General features: G+C 41.8%; 1 protein-coding gene across 1 annotated transcript in view; it reads right to left on the bottom strand.

Moving 5' to 3' along the window:
* LOC126187926 (glycosyltransferase 25 family member) overlaps positions 1 to 14,035 on the bottom strand; it is an 861,577-nt gene that overhangs the window by 70,458 nt on the left and 777,084 nt on the right. Inside the window, exon 8 of the mRNA XM_049929289.1 lies at positions 5,724 to 5,851. Within this exon, the coding sequence (XP_049785246.1) occupies positions 5,724 to 5,851 (128 nt within the window). The remainder of the gene's footprint in view (positions 1 to 5,723; positions 5,852 to 14,035) is intronic.

The following is a 14,035-nucleotide window of genomic DNA, read 5'->3' as shown; positions in this document are numbered from 1 at the left end:
CAAACTCCTCTTCTCCCCAATTCTATTCAGTAATTCCTCATTAGTTATGTGATCTACCCATCTAATCTTCAGCACTCTTCTGTAGCACCACATTTCGAAAGCTTCTATTCTCTTTTTGTCCAAATTATTTATCGTCCATGTTTCACTTACATACATGGCTACACTCCATACAAATACTTTCAGAAACGAATTCCTAACACTTAAATCTATAGTCGATGTTAAAAAAATTCTCTTCTTCAGAAACGCTTTCCTTGTCATTGCCAGTCTACATTTTATATCTGCTCTACCTCGACCATCATCAGTTATTTTTCTCCCCAAATAGCAAAACTCCTTTACTACTTTACGTGTCTCATTTCCTAATCTAATTTCCTCAGCATCACCCGACTTAATTCGACTACATTCCACTATCCTCGTTTTGCTTTTGTTGATGTTCATCTTATATCCTCCTTTCAAGACACTGTTCATTCCGTTCAACTGCTCCTCCAAATCCTTTGCTGTCTCTGACAGAATTACAATGTCATCGGCGAACCTCAACGTTTTTATTTCTTCTCCATGGATTTTACTACCTACTCCGAATTTTTCTTTTGTTTCCTTCACTGCTTGCTCAATATACAGATTGAATAACATCGGGGAGAGGCTATAACCCTGTCTCACTCCCTTCCCAACCACTGCTTCCCTTTCATGTCCCTCGACTCTTATAACTGCTCGGCTCTGAGCACTATGGGACTTAACAGCTATGGTCATCAGTCCCCTAGAACTTAGAACTAGTTAAACCTAACTAACCTAAGGTCGGCACACAACACCCAGCCATCACGAGGCAGAGAAAATCCCTGACCCCACCGGGAATCGAACCCGAGAACCCGTGCGTGGGAAGCGAGAACGCTACCGCACGACCACGAGATGCGGGCTCTTATAACTGCCATCTGGTTTCTGTACAAATTGTAAATAGCCTTTCACTCCCTGTATTTTACTCCTGCCACCTTCAGAATAATTTGAAAGAGAGTATTCCAGTCAACATTGTCAAAAGCTTTCTCTAAGTCTACAAATGCTAGAAACGTAGGTTTGCCTTTCCTTAATCTTTCTTCTAAGATAAGTCGTAGGGTCAGTATTGCCTCACGTGTTCCAATATTTCTACGGAATCTAAACTGATCTTCCCCGAGGTCGGCTTCTACCAGTTCCTCCATTCGTCTGTAAAGAATTCGCATTAGTATTTTGCAGCTGTGACTTATTAAACTGATATTACAACAAAAACACAGTTCATTTTTAGTTTCCATTACTAATAGAAAATTGGCAAAATGGCTACCCGGCAATGCCGGGTTTGTAAGCTAGTAATAATAATAAATATTAAGGTTTAGTGACTGGTTACAAAACTATTTGTACGGGCAGGAATAATAATAATATTAATAATAGTAATCTACCCCGTGGAGGCCCGGGAAAAGAATAGCCCTCCGGTATGTTCTGCCAGTCGTAAAAGGCGACGAAAAGAACAAATCACTAATAGGGCTAACCCCCCTTTTAGTATGATTAGTTGGTTCAGGACAGAACTAATGAAGCCTCAAACAAGCGCTGTCATGGTCGGGGACAACGCTTGAACCCTATGCCCGTCCACAATGGTAACGACTCTGCTAGCCACATGGAAAATCATTTAAATCCAAATAGAGGTGTTTTGCAGGATATGCTTCCTGCAACCACTCTAGAAGGAAAACAAAGGCAGAGGATGAAATGGTCAGATGAAGTTAACCGACACCTCATGTTCTGTTATTACCAAGCAACAAACTTAGGAACCAACACTGCTGGATACAGATCACAAGTATACACAAAATTTATTACCAGATACCAGAATTAAAATTTTTAACAGAACAACGACTAGCTGATCAGATCCGTGTAGTAATCAAAAATAACAGGATACCCCAGTCAGAATTAGAAAACATCAAACAACAAGTACAACAAATACTGGAATAAAATAATGTGCAATCAGAAGAAGAAGAAAATACAGTAATGGACTCAAACATCCCACAGCAAACAAACAAAGAACACCACGCATCAATTAAACAATCAGAGGAAAACGAAATCTTAAGACAGCCACCAGAACAAGCACAAACAGAACACGAAGTGACACACATGTTAGATATAGAAGAAATATTTCGGCTGACATATATAGAATACAAAGACACAAATACAGACATTAGACGATTCTTGCATAGACCACCAAATAACCCACAAGTCGAAACAACAACAACAACTATCAACACAATCATACACTACAAAATCAGTCAAAATACAACTATGGAAGAGTTACAACTACTGGTTTATATAGGAGCACTCACTACACTAAATATGCACACTAGACAGAGATCAGAACAAACCAACAACCCACAAAACCAGCATGGCAACACAGGCTACAGATTAAAATAGAAAAACTGAGAAAAGACATCAGACAGCTAACACAATTTATAAGAAATGAAATATCAGACAAAAAACGAAACAGGTTAGGTAAAATCTCACAACAAGAAGCGATAGAGCAATTAGATGAAAACAAGCAGAAATTACAAGCATTGGCCAAACGACTTAGAAGATACAAAAAAAGTGAAAATAGAAGGAAACAAAACCAAACATTCAACACAAACCAAAAGAAATTTAATCAGCCAATAGATAACACACACATTAAAATAGAAAATCCACCAAACATAACAGACATGGAACACTTCTGGAGCAACATTTGGTCAAACCCGGTACAACATAACAGGCATGCACGGTGGATATAAGCAGAAACAGACACATACAAGATGATACCACAAATGGCCGAAATGATAATTTTGCAACATGAAGTCACCCGAGCAATTAATTCTACGCACAACTGGAAAGCCCCTGGAAAAGATAAAATAGCAAATTTCTGGCTAAAGAAGTTCACCTCAACACATTCACATCTAACTAAATTATTAACAGTTACATTGCAGACATATACACATTCCCTGATACACTTACACATGTAATAACTTATCTGAAACCTAAAGATCAAGCAGACACAGCAAACCCAGCAAAATATCGCCCCATAACATGCCTACCAACAATATACAAAATATTAACTTCAGTGATTACACAGAAATTAATGACACATACAACACAGAACAAAATTATAAATGAAGAACAAAAAGACTGTTGCAAAGGAGCACGAGGATGTAAAGAGCAACTGATAACAGATGCAGAGGTGGCTTTTGATAGTGTACCCCACTCATAGTTACTACAGATATTGGAAATATACAAAGTAGATCCTAAATTGATACAGTTCTTAAACATAGTAATGAAAAATTGGAAAACCACACTTAATATCCAAACAAATTCAAATAATATCACACCACAGCCAATACAGATTAAGCGTGGAATATACCAAGGAGACTCAATGAGTCCTTTCTGGTTCTGCCTTGCTCTGAACCCACTATCCAACATGCTAAATAATACAAATTATGGATATAATATTACTGGAACATACCAACACAAAATCACACATTTGCTATACATGGATGATCTAAAACTACTGGCAGCAACAAATCAACAACTCAACCGATTACTAAAGATAACAGAAGTATTCAGCAGTGATATAAATATGGCTTTTGGAACAGACAAATGTAAGAAAAATAGCATAGTCAAGGGAAAACACACTAAACAAGAAGATTACATATTGGATAACCACAGTGACTGCATAGAAGCAATGGAAAAAACAGATGCCTAAAAATATCTAGGATACAGACAAAAAATAGGGATAGATAATACAAATATTAAAGAAGAACCCGTATCATCTAACACAGCCACACATCGATCAAGACGCATCCAACACATCGCTAAGAGAAGGCAATATATTCAGTGAGACAGAAGGATTCGTGATTACAATACAGGATCAAACAATAAACACCAGATATTACAGCAAGCATATTATTAAAGATCTCAATACCACAACAGATAAATGCAGACTTTGCAAACAACAAATAGAAACAGTAGATCACATCACAAGCGGATGTACAATACTAGCAAATACAGAATACCCCAGAAGACATGATAATGTAGCAAAAGTAATACATCAACAACTTGCCATACAACATAAACTAATAAAACAACATGTTCCCACATACAAGTATGCACCACAAAATGTACTGGAGAATGATGAATACAAATTATACTGGAACAGAACCATTATAACAGATAAAACAACACCACATAACAAACCTGACATCATACTCACCAATAAAAAGAAGAAATTAACACAACTAATCGATATATCCATACCCAATACAACAAATATACAGAAGAAAACAGGAGAAAAAATTGAAAAATACATCCAACTGGCTGAGGAAGTCAAAGGCATGTGGCATCAGGATAAAGTTGACATCTTACCAACTATACTATGAACTACTGGAGTCATACCACACAATATCCACCAGTACATCAACGCAATACAACTGCATCAAAACGTATATATACAACTAAAGAAATCTGTAATTATTGATACATGTTCAATTACCCGAAAGTTCCTAAATGCTATGTAACATATACCGTACAGTTAAAAGGAAGTCATGCTTGATCAATGTCCGCATCACTTTCCATTTTTAACCAGACATAACGTCTGAGAAAGGAAAGAAATAATAATAATAATGTCAGCAACTAGACTCAGCAACTCTCTTCAAGCAAACACTCACGGACACAAAATCTAAAAAAAAGTATGGGAGAAATACCAAAGCGCACATTAATTAAGGCCAGTGTTCGTAAAGGAGATGGACTGTCACCACTCCTCTTCAGTCTCGCCCTGGATAAAGTCATTAGGGAAGAAGGAAATCTCAGGGTGCCTACTCATCTTGAACGGACTACAGCGATATACGAGGGCAGCGAAATCACAGCAATCAAAAAGATGGAAGTCCTCAAAGAACGCGCTAGAAAAGCTGGTTTGCGTGTCTCTTCTGGAAAATCTGAGTTCATTCGCGCTAAATTTAACTTTCAGAAATGAAACACGATATACGGACAAATAAACAGGGCCAGACACTTCAAGCATCTCGGTGAGATCATAGCACCAACAAAGATAGGAAAGGAAGCATAGAGTTGGATTACAGAAACAAAAGAGACCAGGCGGGAGTATGCATACCATCTACAACAAGAAGTGCAGTTCCACAGGTACAAAGATTGGACAGCACAACACGGTTATCAAACCAAACGGACTGAAGGCAGTAAAATAGCTCACGAAGAGAGAATGAGGGCTGTAAAGATGATCAGGAAAATAAATCTGAAATCAGTGTGACGTTTGGTCCATATCCTAATAATAATAATAATAATAATAATAATAATAATACTGTGACGAGAAGGAAGAAGGAGCAGGAACTAAACGGAGGAAGGATGGAAGGAATAAGGAAAAACAGAAAGAAAAAAGAAAGAACTAGGAATGGCAGAAATTAGACGAAAAATGGTACGTCTCAAAAACCAACATTACTTCCGCTGATAATATTGAAAATGGGCAAAATTTACGGGTATTTAATTTAATTCTGCGACAAGGTTTACGTCACAAGTGCATCTGACGCCTGTCATCGATCAAGAAACGCAGTTACAATTGCTGCTATTGTTAAAAGAAAAGTATTATCAGTAGATTAGAGAAATTCATGGTGACACGACGTAAACAGGTATTACTTAGCGTTAAGAATGCAGCGAAGAGTAAAATCATCTATCTGCAATTAGCTACTCACATGAGGTCCCATTCGATGTCTTCTTCCTCCAAATCCCGCATGATGTTCGCCACACGATGACGAAAATACGATTCGAAGCGAATGTCATCCTCTAGCACCATGACTTTCTCGTAACCACCTTTCAACACCTGAGAACATAAAAACCACAAGCATAGTCACAATGGATAAAAAATTTCAATTTTTTGTTTGGGACAATATTTTCCCAGAAAAGAACTGTAAATACTTCCAATCCTCCACTTCCAGCCTGTATGTTTACGCCATTAATTTGCCAAATGCTTACTATGCAATTTCCCCTCCATCCCAGTACTCATAAAAAAAAAAAAAAACTGGGAGCCCCTTTACCCCGCTGAAAACATCCCAGCGTTCTACAGCGATCAACCATAACCAAAGGTCAATCAGTAATATAAAAATTTACACATTTCAGTGGACCACAGACAAACTTCACACGCAACAAGACTTTACTGCGTCATAAATGACGCACGGCCGCAGTACAGTATGTAATACATACAGTAGGTTTTACGAGAAAATATAAAACGTTAAGAAGGGATGAACCATAAAAGGTAATTGACACAGTATGTTTTAGGAGGAAATACAAAACATTAAGAAGGGATGAACTACCTGAAGCAGTTTGTTACAAATGGAATTTCAAGGTCATACAGGCAAAAACGAATGAACAGCATGCTCGCTTTTAAAAACTCCTGATTTTAATGCAAGTCTGTTTCTACTTGGAACAGACAATAAGAGGTTACTGATTCCGGCTTCGAAGCCATCCAGTATTTATACATGGTGTACAGGAATAGTGAAAAGCTTCTAAGGGTGGTTCAGGGTAGGTTGTGTTGAGAAATAATCGTTAAGAAAAAATATTCGATACAAAGCGACGTTTCAGAGTTGCTTAAAGTTGGCCAATCAGGTCGTTGCGCGAGAAAATTCAAGCGGCCCGTCAGATACAACTTGTGTCAGTTGCTCTCATAGTGTAGATGACGGTGCGTGAGGACTGCTCAGCCTTTGGTTTGAGTTCGATTCTTAGTACCGTCCCACGTCTCTCTCTTGTCTGGTTGTAGGAAACCAAACGAAGTACATGTTTGACGATACCATCTCTGGCGAGCCGCTTGTACTGGAGAGCACTACGGTCTGTTTAGCTAAATTCAAGGCCAATTAACTCGGAAGCGGCGCAACGTATCGACTTTTTTCTTAACATTTATTTCCCAGCACAACCTACACTGAAATACCCTTCTAAACTTTTCAGACTGTTTCCGACTACCTTGTATAAATACTCAGCAGTAAATAAAAAGTTTTAGATGTCCGAGAGTGTACAGTAACTGGGAAAAAACACGTTAGTTAAATAATCCAACAGCAATGGACCTCGAAGCGACGATAGTGACAAACTTAAGCACTGTCATCTGAATGTAAATTCAAAATCGAAACACTAATTTCCCTGCAAAGTCCCGCGATGGTCCCTATTTAGACGCTGGCGAAAGGTCGAGTAGAAGGTATAGACGGGGGTGGGTGAGAGTGGAGGCGTCATTTTTATAAGGTGTATTACAAATTACTGAACTGTTCATGCCCATTTTCACAGACTGCAGATAGTTGGGAACAAGTACTTTTTTTATTTATTTTTTTTATTTTGCCACTCGCTCTGCTTGGCTTGGGTTATGAACAGAAATATTAAAACACACTTAAGTTTGTCACCGCAATAGCCAACTTGTGCTGTTCAGTTCTTCCAGGTTCTGAAGAGGAAATAGATAACGGGCTCGCAAGGATAGCAGTTGGGCATTTGGTAATGCAACACTTCACTTCTCCCTTGTCACCGCGAAAAGCTGTCAAGTAGCAGCTCTCACATCAAAGAACGCTGCCCATAGCCAGCACTTTCACTGAACACTGTATACCAAGTAACGTGTGCTGAATGGTATAATTGTACTCTCGCAATCAGATGGAAATCATACATCCCTAGGTCTCTTGTTACTGCTATAATTCTACATCTACATTTATACTCCGCAAGCCACCCAACGGTGTGTGGCGGAGGGCACTTTACGTGCCACTGTCATTACCTCCCTTTCCTGTTCCAGTCGCGTATGGTTCGCGGGAACAACGACTGTCTGAAAGCCTCCGTGCGCGCTCTATTCTCTCTAATTTTACATTCGTGATCTCCTCGGGAGGTATAAGTAGGGGGAAGCAATATATTCGATACCTCATCCACAAACGCACCCTCTCGAAACCTGGCGAGCAAGCTACACCGCGATGCAGAGCGCCTCTCATGCAGAGTCTGCCACTCGAGTTTGTTAAACATCTCCGTAACGCTATCACGGTTACCAAATAATTCTGTGACGAAACGCGCCGCTCTTCTTTGGATCTTCTCTATCTCCTCCGTCAACCCGATCTGGTACGGATCCCACACTGATGCGCAATACTCAAGTATAGGTCGAACGAGTGTTTTGTAAGCCACCTCCTTTGTTGATGGACTACATTTCCTAAGGACTCTCCCAATGAATCTCAACCTGGTACCCGCCTTACCAACAATTAATTTTATATGATCATTCCCCTTCAAATCGTTCCGCACGCATACTCCCAGATATTTTACACAAGTAACTGCTACCAGTGTTTGTTCTGCTATCATATAATCATACAATAAAGGATCCTTCTTCCTATGTATTCGCAATACATTACATTTGTCTATGTTAAGGGTCAGTTGCCACTCCCTGCACCAAGTGCCTATCCGCTGCAGATCTTCCTGCATTTCGCTACAGTTTTCTAATGCTGCAACTTCTCTGTATATTACAGCATCATCCGCGAAAAGCCGCATGGAACTTCCGACACTATCTACTAGGTCATTTATATATATTGTGAAAAGCAATGGTCCCATAACACTCCCCTGTGGCACGCCAGAGGTTACTTTAACGTCTGTAGACGTCTCTCCATTGATAACAACATGCTGTGTTCTGTTTGCTAAAAACTCTTCAATCCAGCCACACAGCTGGTCTGATATTCCGTAGGCTCTTACTTTGTTTATCAGGCGACAGTGCGGAACTGTATCGAACGCCTTCCGGAAGTCAAGGAAAATAGCATCTACCTGGGAGCCTGTATCTAATATTTTCTGGGTCTCATGAACAAATAAAGGGAGTTGGGTCTCACACGATCGCTGTTTCCGGAATCCATTTTGATTCCTACAGAGTAGATTCTGGGTTTCCAAAAACGACATGATACGCGAGCAAAAAAACTGTTATAAAATTCTACAACAGATCGAGGTCAGGGATATAGGCCTATAGTTTTGCGCATCTGCTCGACGACCCTTCTTGAAGACTGGGACTACCTGTGCTCTTTTCCAATCATTTGGAACCTTCCGTTCCTCTAGAGACTTGCGGTACACGGCTGTTAGAAGGGGGGCAAGTTCTTTCGCGTACTCTGTGTAGAATCGAATTGGTATCCCGTCAGGTCCAGTGGACTTTCCTCTGTTGAGTGATTCCAGTTGCTTTTCTATTCCTTGGACACTTATTTCGATGTCAGCCATTTTTTCGTTTGTGCGAGGATTTAGAGAAGGAACTGCAGTGCGGTCTTCCTCTGTGAAACAGCTTTTGAAAAAGGTGTTTAGTATTTCAGCTTTACGCGTGTCATCCTCTGTTTCAATGCCTTCATCATCCCGGAGTGTCTGGATATGCTGTTTCGAGCCAGTTACTGATTTAACGTAAGACCAGAACTTTCTAGGATTTTCTGTCAAGTCAATACATAGAATTTTACTTTCGAATTCACTGAACGCTTCACGCACAGCCCTCCTTACGCTAACTTTGACATCGTTTAGCTTCTGTTTGTCTGAGAGGTTTTGGCTGCGTTTAAACTTGGAGTGAAGCTCTCTTTGCTTTCGCAGTAGTTTCCTAACTTTGTTGTTGTACCACGGTGGGTTTTTCCCGTCCCTCACAGTTTTACTCGGCACGTACCTGTCCAAAACGCATTTTACGATTGCCCTGAAATTTTTCCATAAACACTCAACATTGTCAGTGTCGGAACAGAAATTTTCGTTTTGATCTGTTAGGTAGTCTGAAATCTGCCTTCTATTACTCTTGCTAAACGGATAAACCTTCCTCCCTTTTTTTTATATTCCTATTTACTTCCATATTCAGGGATGCTGCAACGGCCTTATGATCACTGATTCCCTGTTCTGCGCTTACAGAGTCGAAAAGTTCGGGTCTGTTTGTTATCAGTAGGCCCAAGATGTTATCTCCACGAGTCGGTTCTCTGTTTAATTGCTCGAGGTAATTTTCGGATAGTGCACTCAGTATAATGTCACTCGATGCTCTGTCCCTACCACCCGTCCTGAACATCTGAGTGTCCCAGTCTATATCTGGTAAATTGAAATCTCCACCTAAGACTATAACATGCTGAGAAAATTTATGTGAAATGTATTCCAAATTTTCTCTCAGTTGTTCTGCCACTAATGCTGCTGAGTCGGGAGGTCGGTAAAAGGAGCCAATTATTAACCTAGCTCGGTTGTTGAGTGTAACCTCCACCCATAATAATTCACAGGAACTATCCACTTCTACTTCACTACAGGATAAACTATTTCCCCACTTCCTTCGGTGTGAGCTATAACTTAAGTTTCAAACTCCTACGAGGGTGTTACGGGACTCGGAAAGTCTACAGAACACAATTTGGCAACCCGCTGCCGTAGAAGTCGCATGGTACTATCCCTTCCTCTGGCCGGATTTTGCTACACACGCTTTTTATCGCCTATTCTGCCTGATAACTAGAACCCTTTTTATCGCCTGTTCTACCTGATTCTCAGCATGTCTTTCTATTTAACTAGTAGCGTACTTCTGCAACATCGCATATTAAATGACTCTATTCTCCTTTGGTGGATCTTCCACGATTTTCGAGTTTCGATCTTGGGTGGTTTTTCGAGTTCCGATCTTGGGTAGTATTGTCCTTGAAACCTAAATTTCAAATTTCAGTTTTTCGTCATCACGATACTACATTAATACTACATGCACACAAGTTTTACAAATTTATAAACATTATCCTCATGAATGCCAGCCAGTCTCTTTTTCTCCTTCTGTGTCAACCTTGCTTACAGAGCCTTTCAGATGTGTTTTCTTGGAAATATATTTTCTCATTTCTTTAATGTATATGCCCAGTTTCAATGGCAACGGTTTGACTTCACTGTCAGTCTGCTGTTTATTGTGGCTTTACGGGTTTCCCTTGTGTATTTTTAAATGCTGTCCATTTTGAGTCGTGTAGCAAAAACATTCTGGTATATGTTTCTTTCTGCTCACTCCATGAAGTCCTCTGATATCAACCACTTCCGCACAAGATACCTCCCAACGTGTAACATTTTAGATTTTCTCATTGGGCGTACCGATATTTTAGTATTGTTCTCATTATACATGGCTGATATGACGTAAAAGTGATGTACATTTCAAGTTTGGGTGATCTGGTCGCTAAACTGGATGAGTACTGCCCTCGGACAGGCAGAACAGGTCCCGGCGTAACGATACACATTTTTAAATTGTGAATGTTTAAATGTAGTCTTCTCTTCCAGCACAAAGTCGGGTAAGTTCTGTTAGTTTCCATCCTTGAGAATGTCGCAGTCTACTTGACCACAACGTCAATTGCGGAACTGCGTTCCATTTCAGTAAACGACACCTGTTTACCGCACAAATACGTAGAGTTTCGAAGGCTGGAGAAAGGTTATAAAGAATTACTTCTTCAGTGTATCTGTACAGTTGTAACAGCAATAGTCCGGCCCCGTTGACAGTGAACTGGAACTGATGATTAACATGCGAAAAACTGACAGTAGAAGAATAAAAATATAGAAAACATAGACATAGGCAAATGGAAAAGAGCATTAAGATACCTCTCTGCAACAGCAACACACACACACACACACACACACACACAGAGAGAGAGAGAGAGAGAGAGAGAGAGAGAGAGAGAGAGAGAGCGACTGACTACGGTTCTGAAGACGGACATTTCGATAGTTGTCTGACATTCACGAGAGCGAGGACGAACCATGTTAATAACGAAGTAAAGGAAGAATGAGGATTAGCGTTTAACATCCCGTCGACGAAGAGGGGAAGGAAATAGGCCGTGCCTTTTTAAAACTAACTACTCCGCTGTCAACTCTAAGTGGTTTACGGAAACCCGGACGATGTTCTGAAACTCAGTCGTCCAACTGAATGAGGACCCAGCCTCCTAACCGCTCTAATCCCTGCGCTACTTCGCTCGAGAGTTGATGCAACAGAACCAAAGCTGTTATTGCGGTTACGACATCTAGGAAGGCGACAAGTGGTCAAAGGCAATGCGTATATCGACTTGTCCAAGGATGAAGGAACAGAAGACGGTCTTCTATAAGATGGAAGGAAAGCGAGACGTTGGTGGCCGGTGGTGACCAGGAAGGAGAATGGCTGATGAGATAATGGAGAGGCAGACGCAGCGATAACCATATACGACACTCGAGATACGATAAGAGAGAGAATGAGAAATTGGCCTTAAACTGAAAAAAAAAAAAGAAACAGAGTTTACCGCATTGACGACAATGCAGTTATTTAAGTCAGTCACGTGATACACTCCTGGAAATGGAAAAAAGAACACATTGACACCGGTGTGTCACACCCACCATACTTGCTCCGGACACTGCGAGAGGGCTGTACAAGCAATGATCACACGCACGGCACAGCGGACACACCAGGAACCGCGGTGTTGGCCGTCGAATGGCGCTAACTGCGCAGCATTTGTGCACCGCCGCCGTCAGTGTCAGCCAGTTTGCCGTGGCATACGGAGCTACATCGCAGTCTTTAACACTGGTAGCATGCCGCGACAGCGTGGACGTGAACCGTATGTGCAGTTGACGGACTTTGAGCGAGGGCGTATAGTGGGCATGCGGGAGGCCGGGTGGACGTACCGCCGAATTGCTCAACACGTGGGGCGTGAGGTCTCCACAGTACATCGATGTTGTCGCCAGTGGTCGGCGGAAGGTGCACGTGCCCGTCGACCTGGGACCGGACCGCAGCGACGCACGGATGCACGCCAAGACCGTAGGATCCTACGCAGTGCCGTAGGGGACCGCACCGCCACTTCCCAGCAAATTAGGGACACTGTTGCTCCTGGGGTATCGGCGAGGACCATTCGCAACCGTCTCCATGAAGCTGGGCTACGGTCCCGCACACCGTTAGGCCGTCTTCCGCTCACGCCCCAACATCGTGCAGCCCGCCTCCAGTGGTGTCGCGACAGGCGTGAATGGAGAGACGAATGGAGACGTGTCGTCTTCAGCGATGAGAGTCGCTTCTGCCTTGGTGCCAATGATGGTCGTATGCGTGTTTGGCGCCGTGCAGGTGAGCGCCACAATCAGGACTGCATACGACCGAGGCACACAGGGCCAACACCCGGCATCATGGTGTGGGGAGCGATCTCCTACACTGGCCGTACACCACTGGTGATCGTCGAGGGGACACTGAATAGTGCACGGTACATCCAAACCGTCATCGAACCCATCGTTCTACCATTCCTAGACCGGCAAGGGAACTTGCTGTTCCAACAGGACAATGCACGTCCGCATGTATCCCGTGCCACCCAACGTGCTCTAGAAGGTGTAAGTCAACTACCCTGGCCAGCAAGATCTCCGGATCTGTCCCCCATTGAGCATGTTTGGGACTGGATGAAGCGTCGTCTCACGCGGTCTGCACGTCCAGCACGAACGCTGGTCCAACTGAGGCGCCAGGTGGAAATGGCATGGCAAGCCGTTCCACAGGACTACATCCAGCATCTCTACGATCGTCTCCATGGGAGAATAGCAGCCTGCATTGCTGCGAAAGGTGGATATACACTGTACTAGTGCCGACATTGTGCATGCTCTGTTGCCTGTGTCTATGTGCCTGTGGTTCTGTCAGTGTGATCATGTGATGTATCTGACCCCAGGAATGTGTCAATAAAGTTTCCCCTTCCTGGGACAATGAATTCACGGTGTTCTTATTTCAATTTCCAGGAGTGTAGATGACATGGGAGGAAACCTGTTGTGTTCGGGAAACCACAAAAAATTAAGAAGTGGATGGTCATCAATTAATTTTAACCATATTTTTAGTATTTCCTGATACAATTCCAACTGCTGATTTCCATATCTCATTCTGCAATATATCGTGTTACACACGATACTTAAATTTTCACGTTAATTTTCAGCATTTACACAATATAAAATATATTTGAATAGAAAGATGTAAAAACCTAAAAGAATGTTATGTTCATATATGTATTTCACGCTGTTTATTGTGCCACAACCGGTTTCGTTCTAACAGAACATCAGGTGAACAGTTGTAGTCTTGTCCGTTGAA

Source organism: Schistocerca cancellata, chromosome 5, assembly GCF_023864275.1.
Source record: "Schistocerca cancellata isolate TAMUIC-IGC-003103 chromosome 5, iqSchCanc2.1, whole genome shotgun sequence".
Taxonomy (NCBI): domain Eukaryota; kingdom Metazoa; phylum Arthropoda; class Insecta; order Orthoptera; family Acrididae; genus Schistocerca; species Schistocerca cancellata.
This window is presented reverse-complemented; position numbering and strand designations above follow the sequence as displayed.